Consider the following 15,761-nt stretch of genomic DNA (forward strand, 5'->3'; position numbering starts at 1 on the left):
TTATTGATGAAGATGAAGATTTGCTTTCAAGGAGTCAATCCCTTACAAGCTAAGTTTTCATTTTTCTCTTTTATTTTCTTGTTTGGAAATTTATGTTTTAAGATTTTATTTTCTTTTTATGCTAGTAGATTAGATTTATTTCATGCATTGTAGCGTAGATTTATTTTTCATGCTCTTTTATTTATGTTGTTTATTTTTATGCTTTGTAGAATTTATTTTCTTGCATTTTTAGTATAGATTTACCTTTATCCTTTTTTATTTTTGTTAGTAAGATTTTCTTTATGCTCATAGTTTAGATATTTATTTCCTTATTCTTATTCTTATTTTTGTAGTTAGTTTTTATTTTAGATCCCCTTCTTCTATGCTCTCTAGTCTAGATTTTATTTCTTTATTTTTATTTTATAGGAATTCTAGAATTGCATGAAACTAGTTTGATTTATTTTATGATTTGTGGATTGCTCTCTTTTGTGCTCAAAATGATTATGCTTAGGATAATCAACCAGATCGAACTGATTGGTAGAAGAAAAATTTGATGATTTATGCTTATATTGAGTGATTTGATAGGTTATACTTATGAATTCTAGAATTATTATCGAGTTGTTTGTTCTTTTCATGAAAGATGATATTTCTCCAATGATAAATTAATAGGTTATGCTTTCCTTAAGGGGTTTGATAGTCTATACTGAGTAAATCTAAAAAATGTGATAAAAAGATAGTAGTTTACAAATCTTAAAAGAGAGTAGTTAAATCCTAAAAAGAGAGTAGTTCATAAATCCTAAATGAAAGTAACTAATGGATTCAATTCTAGATTCCTATCTTCTTTACTTGATTTACTCTATCTTTTACTTGTTTTGATTTTTTATTATTATTTTTTTCTGTTCTTGATTTTGTTCTTCTCTATTTTCTTTATTTGTCCTCCTTGTTTATTTTTTGTGCCCTTTTAATTTGTTCACTCTCTTTCTCTCATCTTGTTCTAATTTACTTTTTTATGTAAATAATCACACACTTTTCATATCTCTTCACTTTCACTCGTATTTGTTCACACACAATTTTAGGATTCAAATTTAGATTTTTCCTACATACCTTTCTTGTGGGTTTGACATTGTACTATACTATAACTTAATTATGCACTTACAATCTTGACATTATTTTTACAACACATCAATTACAGTATCATCCTAACTTCAAAACAAGGTAAAAACATAGTTATTCGATCCAGAGTTAACGTTTAATAATTTTTAAAAAGTTATTTAGAAATAGATTTTTACTAAAATTTTCATTATATCTATGGTTAGGGCTAGTGTTTGCATGTTTCTATGGTTGGGTTTGGTTTGGGTTGGGCTTCGCTTTGTGGTTTATTGCCAGTGCTTCTAATTTAATGTGTTTAAAAGAAAATTTAAGCTAAATCATACTCCCTTTAAAAGCACGAGTTCAAAAAAATCTTTCGGTAGACAAAAGTATCATTGGAATTCAAATATTATTTCATTAATTAAGAGTAAGTTGATAAATTGATGAATTCTTATTAGATATGCATAGTATGAAGATGAGGATACAGTTTAAATTGAAATGTAAATCTAATAAAAAAGTTATTAAATGCCAAATTTGTAAATGTCTACAAAATAAAGGGTGTATATACAAAAACCAAGTAAATTAATGAGACAAATAATTGTCTACCCTAAAGGTCGAACCTAGGAACAAGGTAGACCTACAAATATACATAATGTGAATGATATATTTACAAAATTCACCAAACAAATTAAAGAAAGAAAAGTCACTCTTAAAATTATAAAAAAAAATTAAGTAAAATAAAAATCATACTCCCTTTAAAAGCACGAGTTCGGGAAAAGCTTTCAATAGTCAAAATTATCATGTACTATTTTAAATATTTAATTTAAATTATAATCTATCCTAATCATATTTGTATCCTATCCTAATACCCTATAAAATCCTAATACCCTATAAACTATCTATAGCTCAACAATTTAAATAAAATTAATAAAATATATGAAACAGCTCCGTAGTATCAGTTTATTACATAAAGTATTATAAAAAAGTAAAAAGTTTTAAAAATTAGACAAAATACTCTCAAAAGTTTAAAATTATAAAAAATAAAAAGCTAAAAATTTAGAACTTGGCAAATAAAAGAGTAATTGCATGATATTCTTTTATTAAGATATATAAATATAACTTATAATTTAAGGTTTACTATCCCTTTTCAGAATCTGAAAATAGTCAAGTTGATACTGGCAGAAAAATAGTAATAATAACATATTAAAATATCCAGTTAAAGAATAAAAATTTTAAAATATATATGATAGATTAAAAATTAATATTATTGTATAAATTAAAGTAACTGCATATAATTTTATCAATATGTTAGAGCAAAAAAATACATATGTATCATTAATTGATAGAAGACTAAATTGCAAAAAACTGATAAAAGACTATAATATAATATTTTAATATTAATTGATTATAATTTATATATATTGATCTCTAATGGTAATAATAAGTATCTAACATACTATAATACATGACTTACTGTTAAAAAAACTAAAAAGTTTCAAAAATTACACAAAACACCCTCAATAGTTCAAAATTACATAAAACATCTTGACTTTTCAAAAATTAAAACAACGAACATAAAATCTAAAACTTAGTAGTAGCCCCCTAAAATTTAAAATTTACAATTAACACCCTCAATTTTAAAATTTATAGAAAGACCCTTAAAGTTCAAAATTACAAAAAAAATCATAAAATTTGAAAAATATATTGATAGATTAAAATTTAATATATTGATAGAATGAAAGACAGTGATATAATAGCTTAACATGAATTGATTATATTTTATAAACATTATTCTGTGATGTTAGTAATATTCATAGGGTAAAATTTTTTTAGGTATAGCTCATTCAAACAAATATTAAAGAAGATAAATAATCACATTATTAAATTTTAGAGGCTAAGTGAGTAAAACCTATCAAATTGAAATCAAAAAATAAATTTTAGTAAGAAAATAAACTAAAAGTAAATAATTATAATATTTAACCACGTGCAATACACGTACAAAAAAACTAGTACTATTTTTTTTGAGAGAAAACAAGGGATATACCCTGTCATTTGTATTAATCAAAAGTATAGATACAAAAAAAGGATACGAACTGTATCCAAGTATTGGAAGATAGAAAAGATAGTTTCTCAATACTAGTGATATATGACTTTCTTCTATCAAACATCCATGAAGGTGAAGAGAGGGCCTTGCCGTCATTCACCGTTGACATGGATATAAGAGAGAACCAAAGCCAGCCATATATATAGTAATAAGAAACTAAACTTTTTATAGCCCAATAAAAAACAAAAACTAAGATTACAAAAGTGATTTATATACTGTTAAAAACCAAAAGAGACATTCACAATCCCATCTATGTGCTCATTTGAATCGGCTTTTCTTCCAACTTTGCTTTAACCTTGCATGTTGCTGCTCCATTTCCATAACATGTCCAATCATGTAATGACGATATTGCATAGTTAATAATGGACTTGATAGAAAACTGTTTTTGATCAAAAATAGAATTATGTCTTGATCTCCATAGACTCCAGCAAACAGATGCAAATATACTGCGCCGCATATGACCTTTCCACCCAAGAACTGATTCTAAGGTAAGCAATAGGTCAGCCCATTTTGCCGGCCAAGTGAAAGGAAGATTGTAGTTTATGAAATGCTGCCATACTACTTTCGTAACTGGACATGAGAAGAACAAGTGCTCTATAGATTCCAGTTCTAATTCGCAGAAGGAACATGTAGTGTCACCTTGCCATCCTTTGGAAAAAAGAACCTCCTTTGTGTGCAGTTTGTTCTTAGAAAGTAACCAAAGGAAAATACGAACTTTTGATAGAACAAGGGGATTCCAGATAACTTTGTATATAGGACTAGGGACACCTCTCTCATTAAGAAAATTATAAAGAGAGTTGATAGAGAACTGTTTATTTGTAGTTAGAGACCATTCTGCATGATCAAAGTTATTTGAAGGATGTGAATCTTTAATAAGATTCAAAAGATCGGTTTTCTCAGATTTCTCACAAGGGAGGATACTTCTTCTCATCAATAAATGCCAATTCCAGATTTGATGGTTGAAAAAACCTTGACTTTTGACGGAAGCATTAGAAGAAAGAACTTGTATGACTGTGGAAATAGATTTGCTAGACTGTTGGAATCAAGCCACTTATCTTCCCAGAATCTTATTCTTTCTCCAGTTCCTAAATGCCATCTTATGTTATGCAAAAAAGAATCTTTATGAGATAAAACAGCTTTCCAAAAGGATGAATGAGATACGCTGGAACGTAGAGATATATGATCTTGAACATAGAGATTATGAAGAAACTTGCCTGAGGAGGAATTAGAATCTAGACACTTCCATAACCATTTAGATAAAAGTGAAGAATTAAACAGGGAAATATCCTTCACACCCAGACCTCCCTCTTTTTTACTTAAGCAAACCTTCTTCCATTTAACTAAACATTTGAAGGAGGTCGCATCTGCCTTGCCTGACCATAAAAGGCTCCTTCTGATTTTGTCAATTTTCTTAATAAGCCATTTTGGTAACTTATAAAAGGACATATAATAAAGAGGGATAGATGTAAGAACTGAGTTCAAAAGAACCAGTCTACCGCCATAAGAGAGTGAATTTTTCTTCCAAGTTGACAATTTTCTATGAAGCGAGTCAATAAGAGGTTGCCAGTCTGACTTGGTTAAAAAAAAAAACTAGTACTATTAAAGTACACGGTTCTTAATGGACTAAAGTTTAATAAATTAGTAGTTATTTTTGTGGTTACATATACTTTTCGTTATACTTATGGTTACGGCTAAGGTTGCACTTTGGTTGGGTCGAGTTTAGGTTGGGGTTTATTTATGTGTTCCTCTAATTCTAATTTAATGTATTCCACATAAAATTTAACCCCCAACGAGTTAACTAAATAGTTCTCTATGGATTAATAAATTAAATCTTTATTTTATGGATAGGTTTAATCTTCGTTAATTATGACTATGGCTACGGTTTGCATTTTGGTTTGCTTGGGTTGTGCTTGGGGTTGGTTTTGGGGTCTATTTATGTATACCGCTGATTCTAATTTAATATATTTCAAAGAAAATTTAACCATGAACAACTAAACTATATAGTTCTTACTTAATTAATTATTAATAAATTAATACTTATTTTTATGGTTACTTTTTTTTGGCATTTTGCTTGCACTGTGTTTTATTTGGTTTGGGTTGTGGTTGGTTTGGGCATATATAAAACTTACACCAATTATGATATTTTTTGAAAAACTACAAAAAAAAAAAAAAAAACTGTGCCTTGCAAATCCAACATATTATATACAAAGAGAATTAAAATTTACACTTTTAAATCAGTTGTTTGTATATATGCATTGAAATATTTGTACAATCTTAAGGAAATTCTTTGTAAGCATTCTAACTTTGTTTTTAACTCTTAAATATGTGCAAGTTTTGAGGAAATACTAGGTTTTGGCCCTTTTGGGGAACCAGATCGTACACGTCCTCATTATCGTGTTGTTACGTGGTATGAAAAAAGAAATGATAAGCACAAAAATGATAAACATATTGAATTCTTAATATCTTGCAGGGAGGTACAGTCGAATTACCATTGCTTAAAAGCCACCACAGTATTTAAGCCATCTTTTGAACAATCTAGAATTTATTGATAATATACGGGCTTACAATTCTATTTTTGCGTTTTACTTCTACTGGAGGAAAGATTGGTAAAGATGTGAACAAAGGAAAATGACCTTATTTCTGGGCCCAATGAAACCTATTTGTGGGCCTAACATCAAAGCCACATCGGATTTTTTTCTTCCGTCGCTTTCTTTTCGTGGGTTTGGTTCGTTAGGGTTGAAGGGGAGAAACGGTGGTGAAAACTTCTCCACCTTAGATTTTTTCCTCTCTCCGATTTCCTTTTCCAACCGAGAAAAATTAAGGAAAACCGTGCCCGCGTCTGACAAGTGCTCTCTGGTATCAATTATATGGTATGTTTGGTTTGCTTAAAAGGCCCAAAGAAACCCATTTCTGGGCCTGACATCAATGCCACATTAGATATTTTTTTTCCGCCGCTTTTTTTTCGTAGGTTTGGTCCGTTAGGGTTGAAGGGGAGAAGCAGAGGGTAAAAACTTCTCCACCTCAGATTTTTTCCTCTCTCCGATTTCCTTCTCCAACTAAGAGAAATTGAAAAAAACCCTAGCCGTGTCTGATAAGTGCTCTTTGGTTTCTCTTGTTGATTTTTTTGGTGACGCTAGGGTTACCTCCTTGTCTCTCTCCTCCCATCAGAAATCTCCTACAATCTTCTTCGTCACTGTCTTCTTGTTCGCCGTCTTCGTCTTTCGCCTTATTCGTTAGCTTCGTCGTCGCAGAAATTGTGGCAAACTTCAAAACTTGAGATCTGAAACTGCTTCGTCACTGTCTTCTTCGTTATTGTCTTCTGAAATTGCTTCGGCGCCTGGATGTTGAGATCTGAAATTCCTCATTCTTGTGTGTTGTACATGCTAAAAATGTTAAACTATGGAATAAATATCGTTCATCGGGTCATAAATTTGCAATTTCAGATAATCAAGAATGGTAGAAGGCTAGTTAATTTCCTGTATTTCTTCAATAATTAAGAAACAACACTCAATTTGACACTCATCCTGTATCTGGTGATGCTTTAGTACGTGTTTTTGCATTTTAACCTTATTTATTGTCTAAAAGTTAAGTATTATGTTCGGTCAAAAATCAAGAATCAACAATCTTACATGTTTTAGTCTGTAAGAGTGCAGGAAGTGTTTTTATTTGTTGTAGTGTGAGCTAATTATTCTATGCACAATTTCATTATTTATAATATTTGGTATCACTACAACAGACAGGTCTTTTAGCGACCAATTTTTTTGCGAGAAAATTATTTTCCTCAACAAATAACACTTTCGACGATGAAAAAATTGTTTTCTCGGTAAATATCAGTAGGTCTTCTACGAGGAATATATTTTCCTTACAGTAGACCACCTTCTACGATGAAAATTTTAGTTCCTCACTAAAGATGATCATGATTTGGTCTCCTAACTAGTTATTTTATTGGCGAGGAAATATGAGATTTTGGTGATGAACTTTTTCATCGTGAAATGCACATTTAACGAGGAAATAATCATTTCATCGCTGTTCTTTTGGTGGAAAATAGAGGAAAACCCGCCAAATATAATAGCGATAAAGTATGATTTCCTCACTGAAGATCTATAATCTGCGAGGAACCGTTTCCTCATTAAAAGAATTAATTAGCGAGGAGATAATAGTTTCCTCATTATTAGTTTGGCGGGGGAAAAAACCCGCTAATTTCTATGGTGACAAATTTAAGGCTTCCTCGCTAAAAGTTTTTGTTTTTACGAGGAACTGTTTTCTCGTTAAAAAGAACCTATTAGCGAGGAAATTATAGTTCCCTCACTATTAATTTGGTGAAAAAATTTGCAACACCCGTCAAATTCATTGACGATAAATTAAAGGTTTCCTCGCTAAATTTTTGTTTTACAAGGAACTGTTTCCTCGTTGAAAAAAACAATTAGCGAGGAAATAATAGTTTCCTTATTATTAGTTTGGTGGAAAAATGTGCAAAACCCGCCAATTTCAATAGCAATAAATTTAAGGCTTCCTTGCTAAAAGTTTTTGTTTTACGAGGAACCGTTTTGTCGTAAAAAAGAACCTATTAACAAGAAAATTATAGTTCCCTCAATATTAATTTGGCGGAAAAATATGCAACACCCGCCAAATTCATTGACGACAAATTGAAGGTTTCCTCACTAATTTTTTTTTTTGTTTTACATGGAACCCTTTCCTCGTTAAAAGAATCAATAAATGTCCAGCACGAGGTAAAGCTCCAGTATGGATAGAAATAAGGATTTGGTTTGTCTGGTTGATGGTTCCTTTTTGTAGTTTTTTGCACAATTCACATGAAGATTAACAACCAATTAATATTTATTCAGGTTCAAAGGGATCCCAATGATAAAGGTTTACTCACAAATCTGATAAGATTTAAACAATTTGCGAGTTTTGAATATACATTTATTTTAGACTTCTGAAATTAGATTATGTTAATATATAATATTGACTTCTGAAAATAGATTAAACCAAACGTGCAGACTTCTGAAATTAGATTATGTTAATATATAATATTGACTTCTGAAAATAGATTAAACCAAACGTGCAATGAAATCTCTTATTCTATTTGGCATATAAACCAAACGTGCAATGAAATCTCTTATTCTATTTGGCATAGCACTAATACAAAATAGGACAGTCCAAATAGTTATTAGAACCGGTTGGACAAGTAAAAATATCCTAAACGATTAAACCCGTTTGGGATAATAAAACCCAAATGGTTGAAACAGTTTGGGTTGTTAGGAGATCCCAAACGTAACCTCCAAAGAGGTTTAACCGTTTGGGATGTTTAGCCCAAATGGTTTAACTCATTTAGGTGATTTAATTATTTTTCTTTTTTAAAATAAAACATTTCTTCTTCTGTGCTCTTCCGCTTCCCCCCAAAATTTCCCCCAAAATCTAAAATCCGTTCTCTGCTTCCCCCCTAAAACTTACCCCAAAATCTAAAATCCCCGCGCCCCTTATCCCCATCCCCTCAAATCCCTCATCTGAAATCCCTCTTCTCAAACCCCAATCTCTCAAATCCCTCAGCCATCTTCTTCCTCCTCCTTCGCTCCCGCCGCCGCCTCCACGTCGTCTTCATCTGCTTCGATCTCGTCGGGCTCCGCCGCTGGGTCCTAGGGTTCTGCATCATCCGCTTCAATCTCGAGCAAGGCCAGACCGTCGAGTTCTTCTTCCCACCGTACTCCTTCACCGCCGACCAGCAGCTCCTCATCGCCTTCTCCTCGTTCCCTGATTCAATGCACCAGGCCCACCACCGATCCTCGATCATCGACTCCATCTTCACCTTCAGGTTCCCGGCGAGCTCCTCCTTCGTCTACGGCTACGTCTTCAACCGTCAGATCTGAGGCAAGATTTCAACCGCCAGTGGCAAGATTTCAAATATAATTGATTCTCAAATATAATTGATTTGGAAGATAGATTAAACCAAACGTGCTACGATCTTCAACCGCCAGCGGCAAGATTTCAAGTATAATTGATTTGGAAGGTATATATGTATCTTTCTTCTTTTAAATTTGGGCTTGATGTGTGATTATTTGTTCTCAAGTTTTTTTTATTTTTTGTGATTTTTTAGGTGATTTGTTTGGTCTGCGATACTGAACAATGGGTAAAATTTCTGAATTATTTTTGTTTATTTGAAATTCTTTTTCCTTCTGGGAATTATTGCAAGAGTTAGGGTGATTTTAGGTTACCAAAGTTTGTACAAAGTGTGGTGTAAACATGAGGGAGTATTTCTGTGAAATCTACAAATTTACGACGACACTGAGAAAGGGCAGTTTCACTGTGATGATTGCGGTATTTGTCAAGTTGGAAGGCATGATAATTTCTTCCATTGCGAAATGTGTGGTATGTGCCTCTCTCTTGATAAATATTTGGATTTGTTTGCTTTTCTTGATAAATGTTTGAATTTGTTTGCTTTTCTTGATAATTGTTTTCTATTAATGACGAACCAGACTTCTATTAGAACAATCAACAGTTATCTACATTTAGTGCTGACATCTTGTTTTCCTTTTTGTTGACGTTGTATATACATGCTTTTTTTGTCTTTTTGTTGAGCTCATTGTTCTATCTGATTGTACTCAAGCATGTGGTATGGAATAGATGAAATTCATGGCACTTTGTTATCTACATTTTATGGATACATCTTCTTTAGTTGTAACTTTCTGTTAATCTACATATCTTTGTCCATTCGAAATTATCTATAGGTTCTTGCTACTCAAATTCTCTACGCGGTAAGCATACATGTGTGGAGAACTCAATGAAACAGAATTAGCCCATATGTGTTGAGGTACATTTTCTTGATATTCTTTCGCATTCTACATTTGAAATTTGAAACATCATTATGTTAGATTCTATGTTATAGTATCTTTTTGACTCGTTAAAAGTGACAAGTGTTTTGAAATGTGGGCACACAATGCACTCTGAATGTCTGGCGTGAATGTTGAATCATCATCAATAAGCTGCATCCCCCTACTAAACTGTAGTACCTACTAATTTGACCCCAATCCAATTTGATTTTGGTGTTTAAGAAGGGAAATTGTATATGTTATTAATGTTTTTCTTGTTTTTCTTTCTTTTGCAGTAGATACACTCATACACATGTCCAATGTGCTCCAAGTCTGTGGTAGATATGGCAAGGCATTGGAGAAAGCTCAATCAAGAGGTAAACACTTCTTACCTTTTGACATATTGAGGCTTTGTATTCTTAACTCATGCTTATCAATATCTAATAAGAAGTATTGGGATGATCAAGAGTTACAAGTATCAGTAGCTTTACTAGTTCAAATGCTTGTATGAGTTTTGAACGCAAAATATGTTTCTATTATAATACATACATAGACAGCCCAACCTGAAATTAAACAATCACCGGAGTCATTGGAAGGATGAAACAGGATGGGTGTAGCTGATAAGAAAGAAAATTCGCACACGTCAGCATATAATTAAAATACGAATACATAAGTATAATACTTGCATATTTTGTCTAGATTTATGTGTGCTTGACACCTATCACAGAAGTATAATACCTTGTATTGTTTTGTTGGCTCAAGGAAGAATGGGAGTTTCTTTGCACTCATTTTTCTAGTGAAAAGTTTAAGGTACAATATCTTTTTTTTATTTTTCTCCACGTATTATATTTTTTCTTTTTTCATTTACTTCTTTATAACTGTATGTCTTAATAATTTTAGATTCGCTCAAAGAAGAATGTTCTTAATAGGTCAAAGTTGACATATCACCACAAAGCTGGGTCAAAATCATTTATGTCACACAAAGAGCAAATTATAAGACACTTTTTAGTTTTGCTTATAAATTTGTAACTTAATTGTGTACATATATATATGTTGAAAAAAAAAGTTTGAATGCAATAGGCAGCACAAACTGAAGAGATGCAATGTGCAATTGATCATTTTGAAACAGAGTATAGAAGCACAAAAAAAGGATAGGACTTGGGAGAAAAGAAAAATTGGGTAAGTAACGTGTCAATGATGCATGCTTTTATAATATTTTAAGAATATAGGTTAAATTGATATTATTGTTCTAAAGAATATTATATTGATGAGGTTGTAATTGAGAAGTTGCATATGATTGAACTGAATATTGTTTTTACTTATAGGATCAAATGATAATGATGCGAGCAAATACCACTCAACCTGATGGAACTCGAACAATGACAGATAAGGAAATTTGTGCAAAAGTTCTCAAAGTCAAATCAAGCTACATTAAAGGCTGTGGTTTTGGCCCTAGACCACCACTATTAAGGTTCTTTCGTTTTTTCGATGAGTGAAATGTTTGAAATGAATAAAGAGTTGTAAGAACAGTTTCAAGAGACCCAACAACTTGTAGGAAAACAACAAAAGATCGATGCGCAAAATAAGGTAATCGAAAGATTGGAGGAGCAAGCCAAAAAGTTTGAGGAGTTTATGGCTAATTTTTCCAGGCAACATCCATCAGCTTAGTATTCTTAGTGAACTAAAGCTTGGAGAAATATTTCTTTAATCGTGTTGCATTTTTTATTGCTTTAGACTAGCATTGTTACTTATGGTAGAAACTTGTTTGCTTTATTTATTTTAATTATTTTGATATACTGTGGTGACAATTGATGACAATTATTTATATTTTGAGCGTTTTTCTCGTAATAGCATTATTATTGATGAAATAAAATTTCCTCATTATAAGTATACTGCTTACGTCGTCAAAATAATATTTCCTCGTTACAGGGTATACTGCTTACGTCGACAAAAACATATTTCCTCGCTATAGTGATACAACCTATAACAGAAAAAGTAATTTTCCTCGCTATAGACCATATAACCTATATCGATAAATATAAATTTCCTCGTAATTGAATTTCTTTGGCGAAGAATATGGGGTACAACCTACAACGACAAATTTAAATTTCCTTGTCTTTGAGTCCCTTTACTAAGGAACTATTTCCATGATAAAAAGATACATATAATGAATAAAATCAATTTCCTCGTTAAAGATTTACCTTTGGTGAGGAACAGTTTACTCGCTGAAAGATACTTACAACGACGAAAATAGTTTTTTATAACTTTTATTATATATAAATTAAATATTATTCACGTATCATTGGCGAGGAAACTGTAGTTTAGTGATGAAAAATGTATGAGATTAGGTGAGGAAAAATATTGAGGCTAAAGAGTAACAACGAGAAAAGAATATATTCATCGCAAAAAGGATTTCGTGAGAAAATTATCAACAAAAAGAATGATAAACATCAGGCCATGCTCCAGGCTCAGCAATAGACTCTCAATTAACTACAAGATCTGATGACTCTGCTTGTCATAGAAAAGGTTCAAAAAGCTGAATCCTCCCGAAAGACAAAATCGTCAAAAGAGAAAGATAAAATGAATGAGAATTCGGACCACGAAGCTCACATCATAAAGTTCACATCTGAAGAAGAGAAGGAGGGTGAAAATGAGCATAATCCTCAGTCGATCAAGTTGGAGGAATTGGAAGCTCGTCTCAATGCAATTGCCAATAGGAGCAAGCCCTAAAATGACGGAGTAGTGCGGCCTTATCCTGCAGAATGGGACACAACTCCCTATCCTCCAAAATTCAAGGCCTCGACTCTACAAGCTTTTGATAGCACAGGATCGTCAAATCAATACATCTATTACTTCAAGTCATAGACTGGAGATGTGATAGTGAACGATGCCATATTGACTCTCCTGTTCATCGGCACCCTTAAGGGAGTTTCCTTTGAATTGTTCATAAAATTTCCTACTGGGTCTATTCAGAAATAGGTAGATCTAGAAAGGCTTTTTTTAGCCAGGTTCTTTGAGGATGATTCAGAAGTCTCTTTCCCCACACTTCTCGCAACTAACTAGAGGAAGGGAAAATCCATAAAGACCTTTGTGGAGGGGTTCCGAAGTATGGCCCTACGATGCTCATCAGGTATGACACAATCTACTTTGGTGAAAACTTGCAGGCACAACTTGCAGACCCATCTCTTGGATCAAATAGGAGTAGCAGAATATCGCTCCTAAAAGCAGATGGTCTCACAACGAGAGCAGGCAGAAGAGATCATTATCTAAGTCAGAGCTGAAGAAGCTAACAAGTCAAACCTGCAAGCGTATAACAACCAAGGCAATGCTCCTAGATCCAAGGGAAAGGAGACGCTAGCCGCCGATACCAACACTCGAGCACCACTTGCAAAGCAGGGAAAAACATCAAATCAACAAAGGGTGCCCAAGCAGTACTTTTTCAAGGAGGAACATGTGGACATCCTAACTACTGTCATTATCATAGAATGCTAGGACATCCAACGAGGAGATGTTATATCTTCAAAGATATTCTGCAACTCCTGGTTGATGATAATATACTCAAGCTGAAACCAAAACAGAAGACCGTGTCCACTAATTTGATATCAGTCCAGTTCAGAGAGTTTCCTCCTGTAGCAGCAGCAGACAGTGTTATCCCTATCCCTAAGGAAGAAATACACATGAAGAATGCTGGCTCGCATGGTCAGAAGGATAAAGGTTTGGCACCCCTCACTACTCCAAAAGGAGAAATCATGTTGGTCCAACTGACTTAATTAAAGACTAGCAGTGGACAAGTGCATCAAGGAAGAAGAAGAGAGGCAAGGAAAAGTCATCCAATATGATTAGCCCCTCTATAAATACGGATGACGATCATCTTAAACCTCTTACGGACTCAGAAGAAGAGAGTATTGTCCATGCAGCAGATCAAAGAGATAACCCTGGCACCCGATCAAGAAAAACATATTTGAAAAACTATAGCCAAGATACTCAAGGAGCAGAAAGAACAAGCCCAGGAGGCTGGGGGTTCTGCTCCTAAGAAGACAACCGATAAAGAAAAACATAAAGAGCTTCATTTCAGCCAGAATCTTCTTCAACAGGAGACTGGAGGATCGAACACTCCCTTCCGATTTAACGTCTTGGCGCAATTGGCTAACATCCCATCGAGGATCACCTTGTATGAGCTCCTACAATTGTCCAAGACCATAAGAGAAGCTATAATTGAAGCTTTAACAGACACTGAGAGCTTTATTACTCAAGTTGCTTCAGTTCCAGAAACTTCTAAGGAACAATCTTGTGTACAGCGTCTGCTAGCCACAAGAAGTCTACAATGCATATCATTCACTCAGGAAGACATGCAGATTAAACACAAGCATAATAGACCTCTGTATTATATGGGGTATATCGGCTCTTCTGAGATCAGTCATGTACAAGTTGATCTGAGCTCGGCACTCAGTATCATGCTATATCGGGTCATACAAGTTCTAGGGATTTCTCTACACCATTTGAACTCCACTCAGACGACCATCTTCGGCTTCAACGACAACAGCACATGACCCTTGGGTCAAATCAAACTCAGGGGCCAAATCAAAAATCTTAAGTCCGAAGTGACTTGTTACATCATAGATGCGGACACATCTTACAATTTATTATTAGGACGACCTTGGATTCATGTGAACCATATTGTCTCATCTACTCTTCATCGGGTCATGAAATATGCTGACGAGGAGGGAGAAGTCAAACTCTGATTGCTGAGAAGAAACTCTTTAGAGGAGTGGAGAACTTTCACACCGACTCGGTCTTTTATTTAGATTCACAAAAGCCTGAGCAATCAAATAAGGCTGCTGACAGTGGTAACGAAGCTGACATCGAGCCTGATCCTGAGAAAGATTGTCCATGGGAGTTGAATTTTGATATAATGGGTCAGAATGAAGATAATAACAATGTACCGAGTGAGGGCGAGTGGTACATTCATGAAGATTTTAATTTGGCGTACTTGTTTGATGTGTCCTCTGAATATGAACAAATAAAGATTGATATAGATACAGGTACTGATTCATGGCACACATTGTACGCTGAGGCATCACTCACTTTGCATCTAAAATTATCTTTCACCGTATTTGAAGAGATGGAGGATGTATAGAAGTCTTTCTTTATGGTCCCGTCCAAAAAAAAGGGCAAAAGCTGATCTACTTTAGTAAAGTCAAACCTGAATTACTCAAGCAAGAGAGTTCAAAGGAAGACCGGGGAGCCCCCCAATTCCATTATTATAAACCTAACTACATCAAATTGATAAAAAGAATGAGTTATGACTTTGGTAAATAGGAAGGTTTAAATTTTATGAAAGGAAGACGAGCGCCGATTCATCTTTCTACTCTAGAAGGAAAACCTCCTGATTGTGACCATAAAACTAAAAGAGGGTTAGGTTATGTCTCAACTCCTCCTCTTTCAGAAGACGAGACTGGCAACTGCCTGTGTCAAAATAATTAATCGAAACATCCTCATGAGAATTCAATGTAAGTGTCAGAGCAATATTTAAAAGCATGTCCGAGAATATAGCTTCAGTTAGTCATCCGGTCGAAGATGCAGAGGATGACCAAGAATTAATTGAATCAACCAATGATCCTTAGATCAAACGCCTTAACATCTTGTGGGATATGCGTTTCGAATAGTACGAACCACCCACCAAAGATAAGGTAATCCAGGTCAACATGGGGATGAATCCGATCTCAAGCTAATCTTCATAAGCGAGAGCTTATCACCACCTGAGAAAGAAGACCTCATATCTC

At 33.7% G+C, this 15,761-nt stretch overlaps 1 protein-coding gene and 1 pseudogene across 1 annotated transcript; one reads left to right on the forward strand and one right to left on the reverse strand.

Annotated features, from left to right (window-relative positions):
• LOC109831047 lies at window positions 3,423-4,103 on the reverse strand. The gene has a single exon (XM_020398386.1). It carries the CDS (start codon window positions 4,101-4,103, stop codon window positions 3,423-3,425), a length of 681 nt encoding a protein of 226 aa, XP_020253975.1.
• On the forward strand, window positions 9,186-12,708 carry LOC109831048 (annotated as a pseudogene).

This window comes from Asparagus officinalis, chromosome 2, assembly GCF_001876935.1.
Source record: "Asparagus officinalis chromosome 2, Aspof.V1, whole genome shotgun sequence".
Classification (NCBI taxonomy): Eukaryota; Viridiplantae; Streptophyta; class Magnoliopsida; order Asparagales; family Asparagaceae; genus Asparagus; species Asparagus officinalis.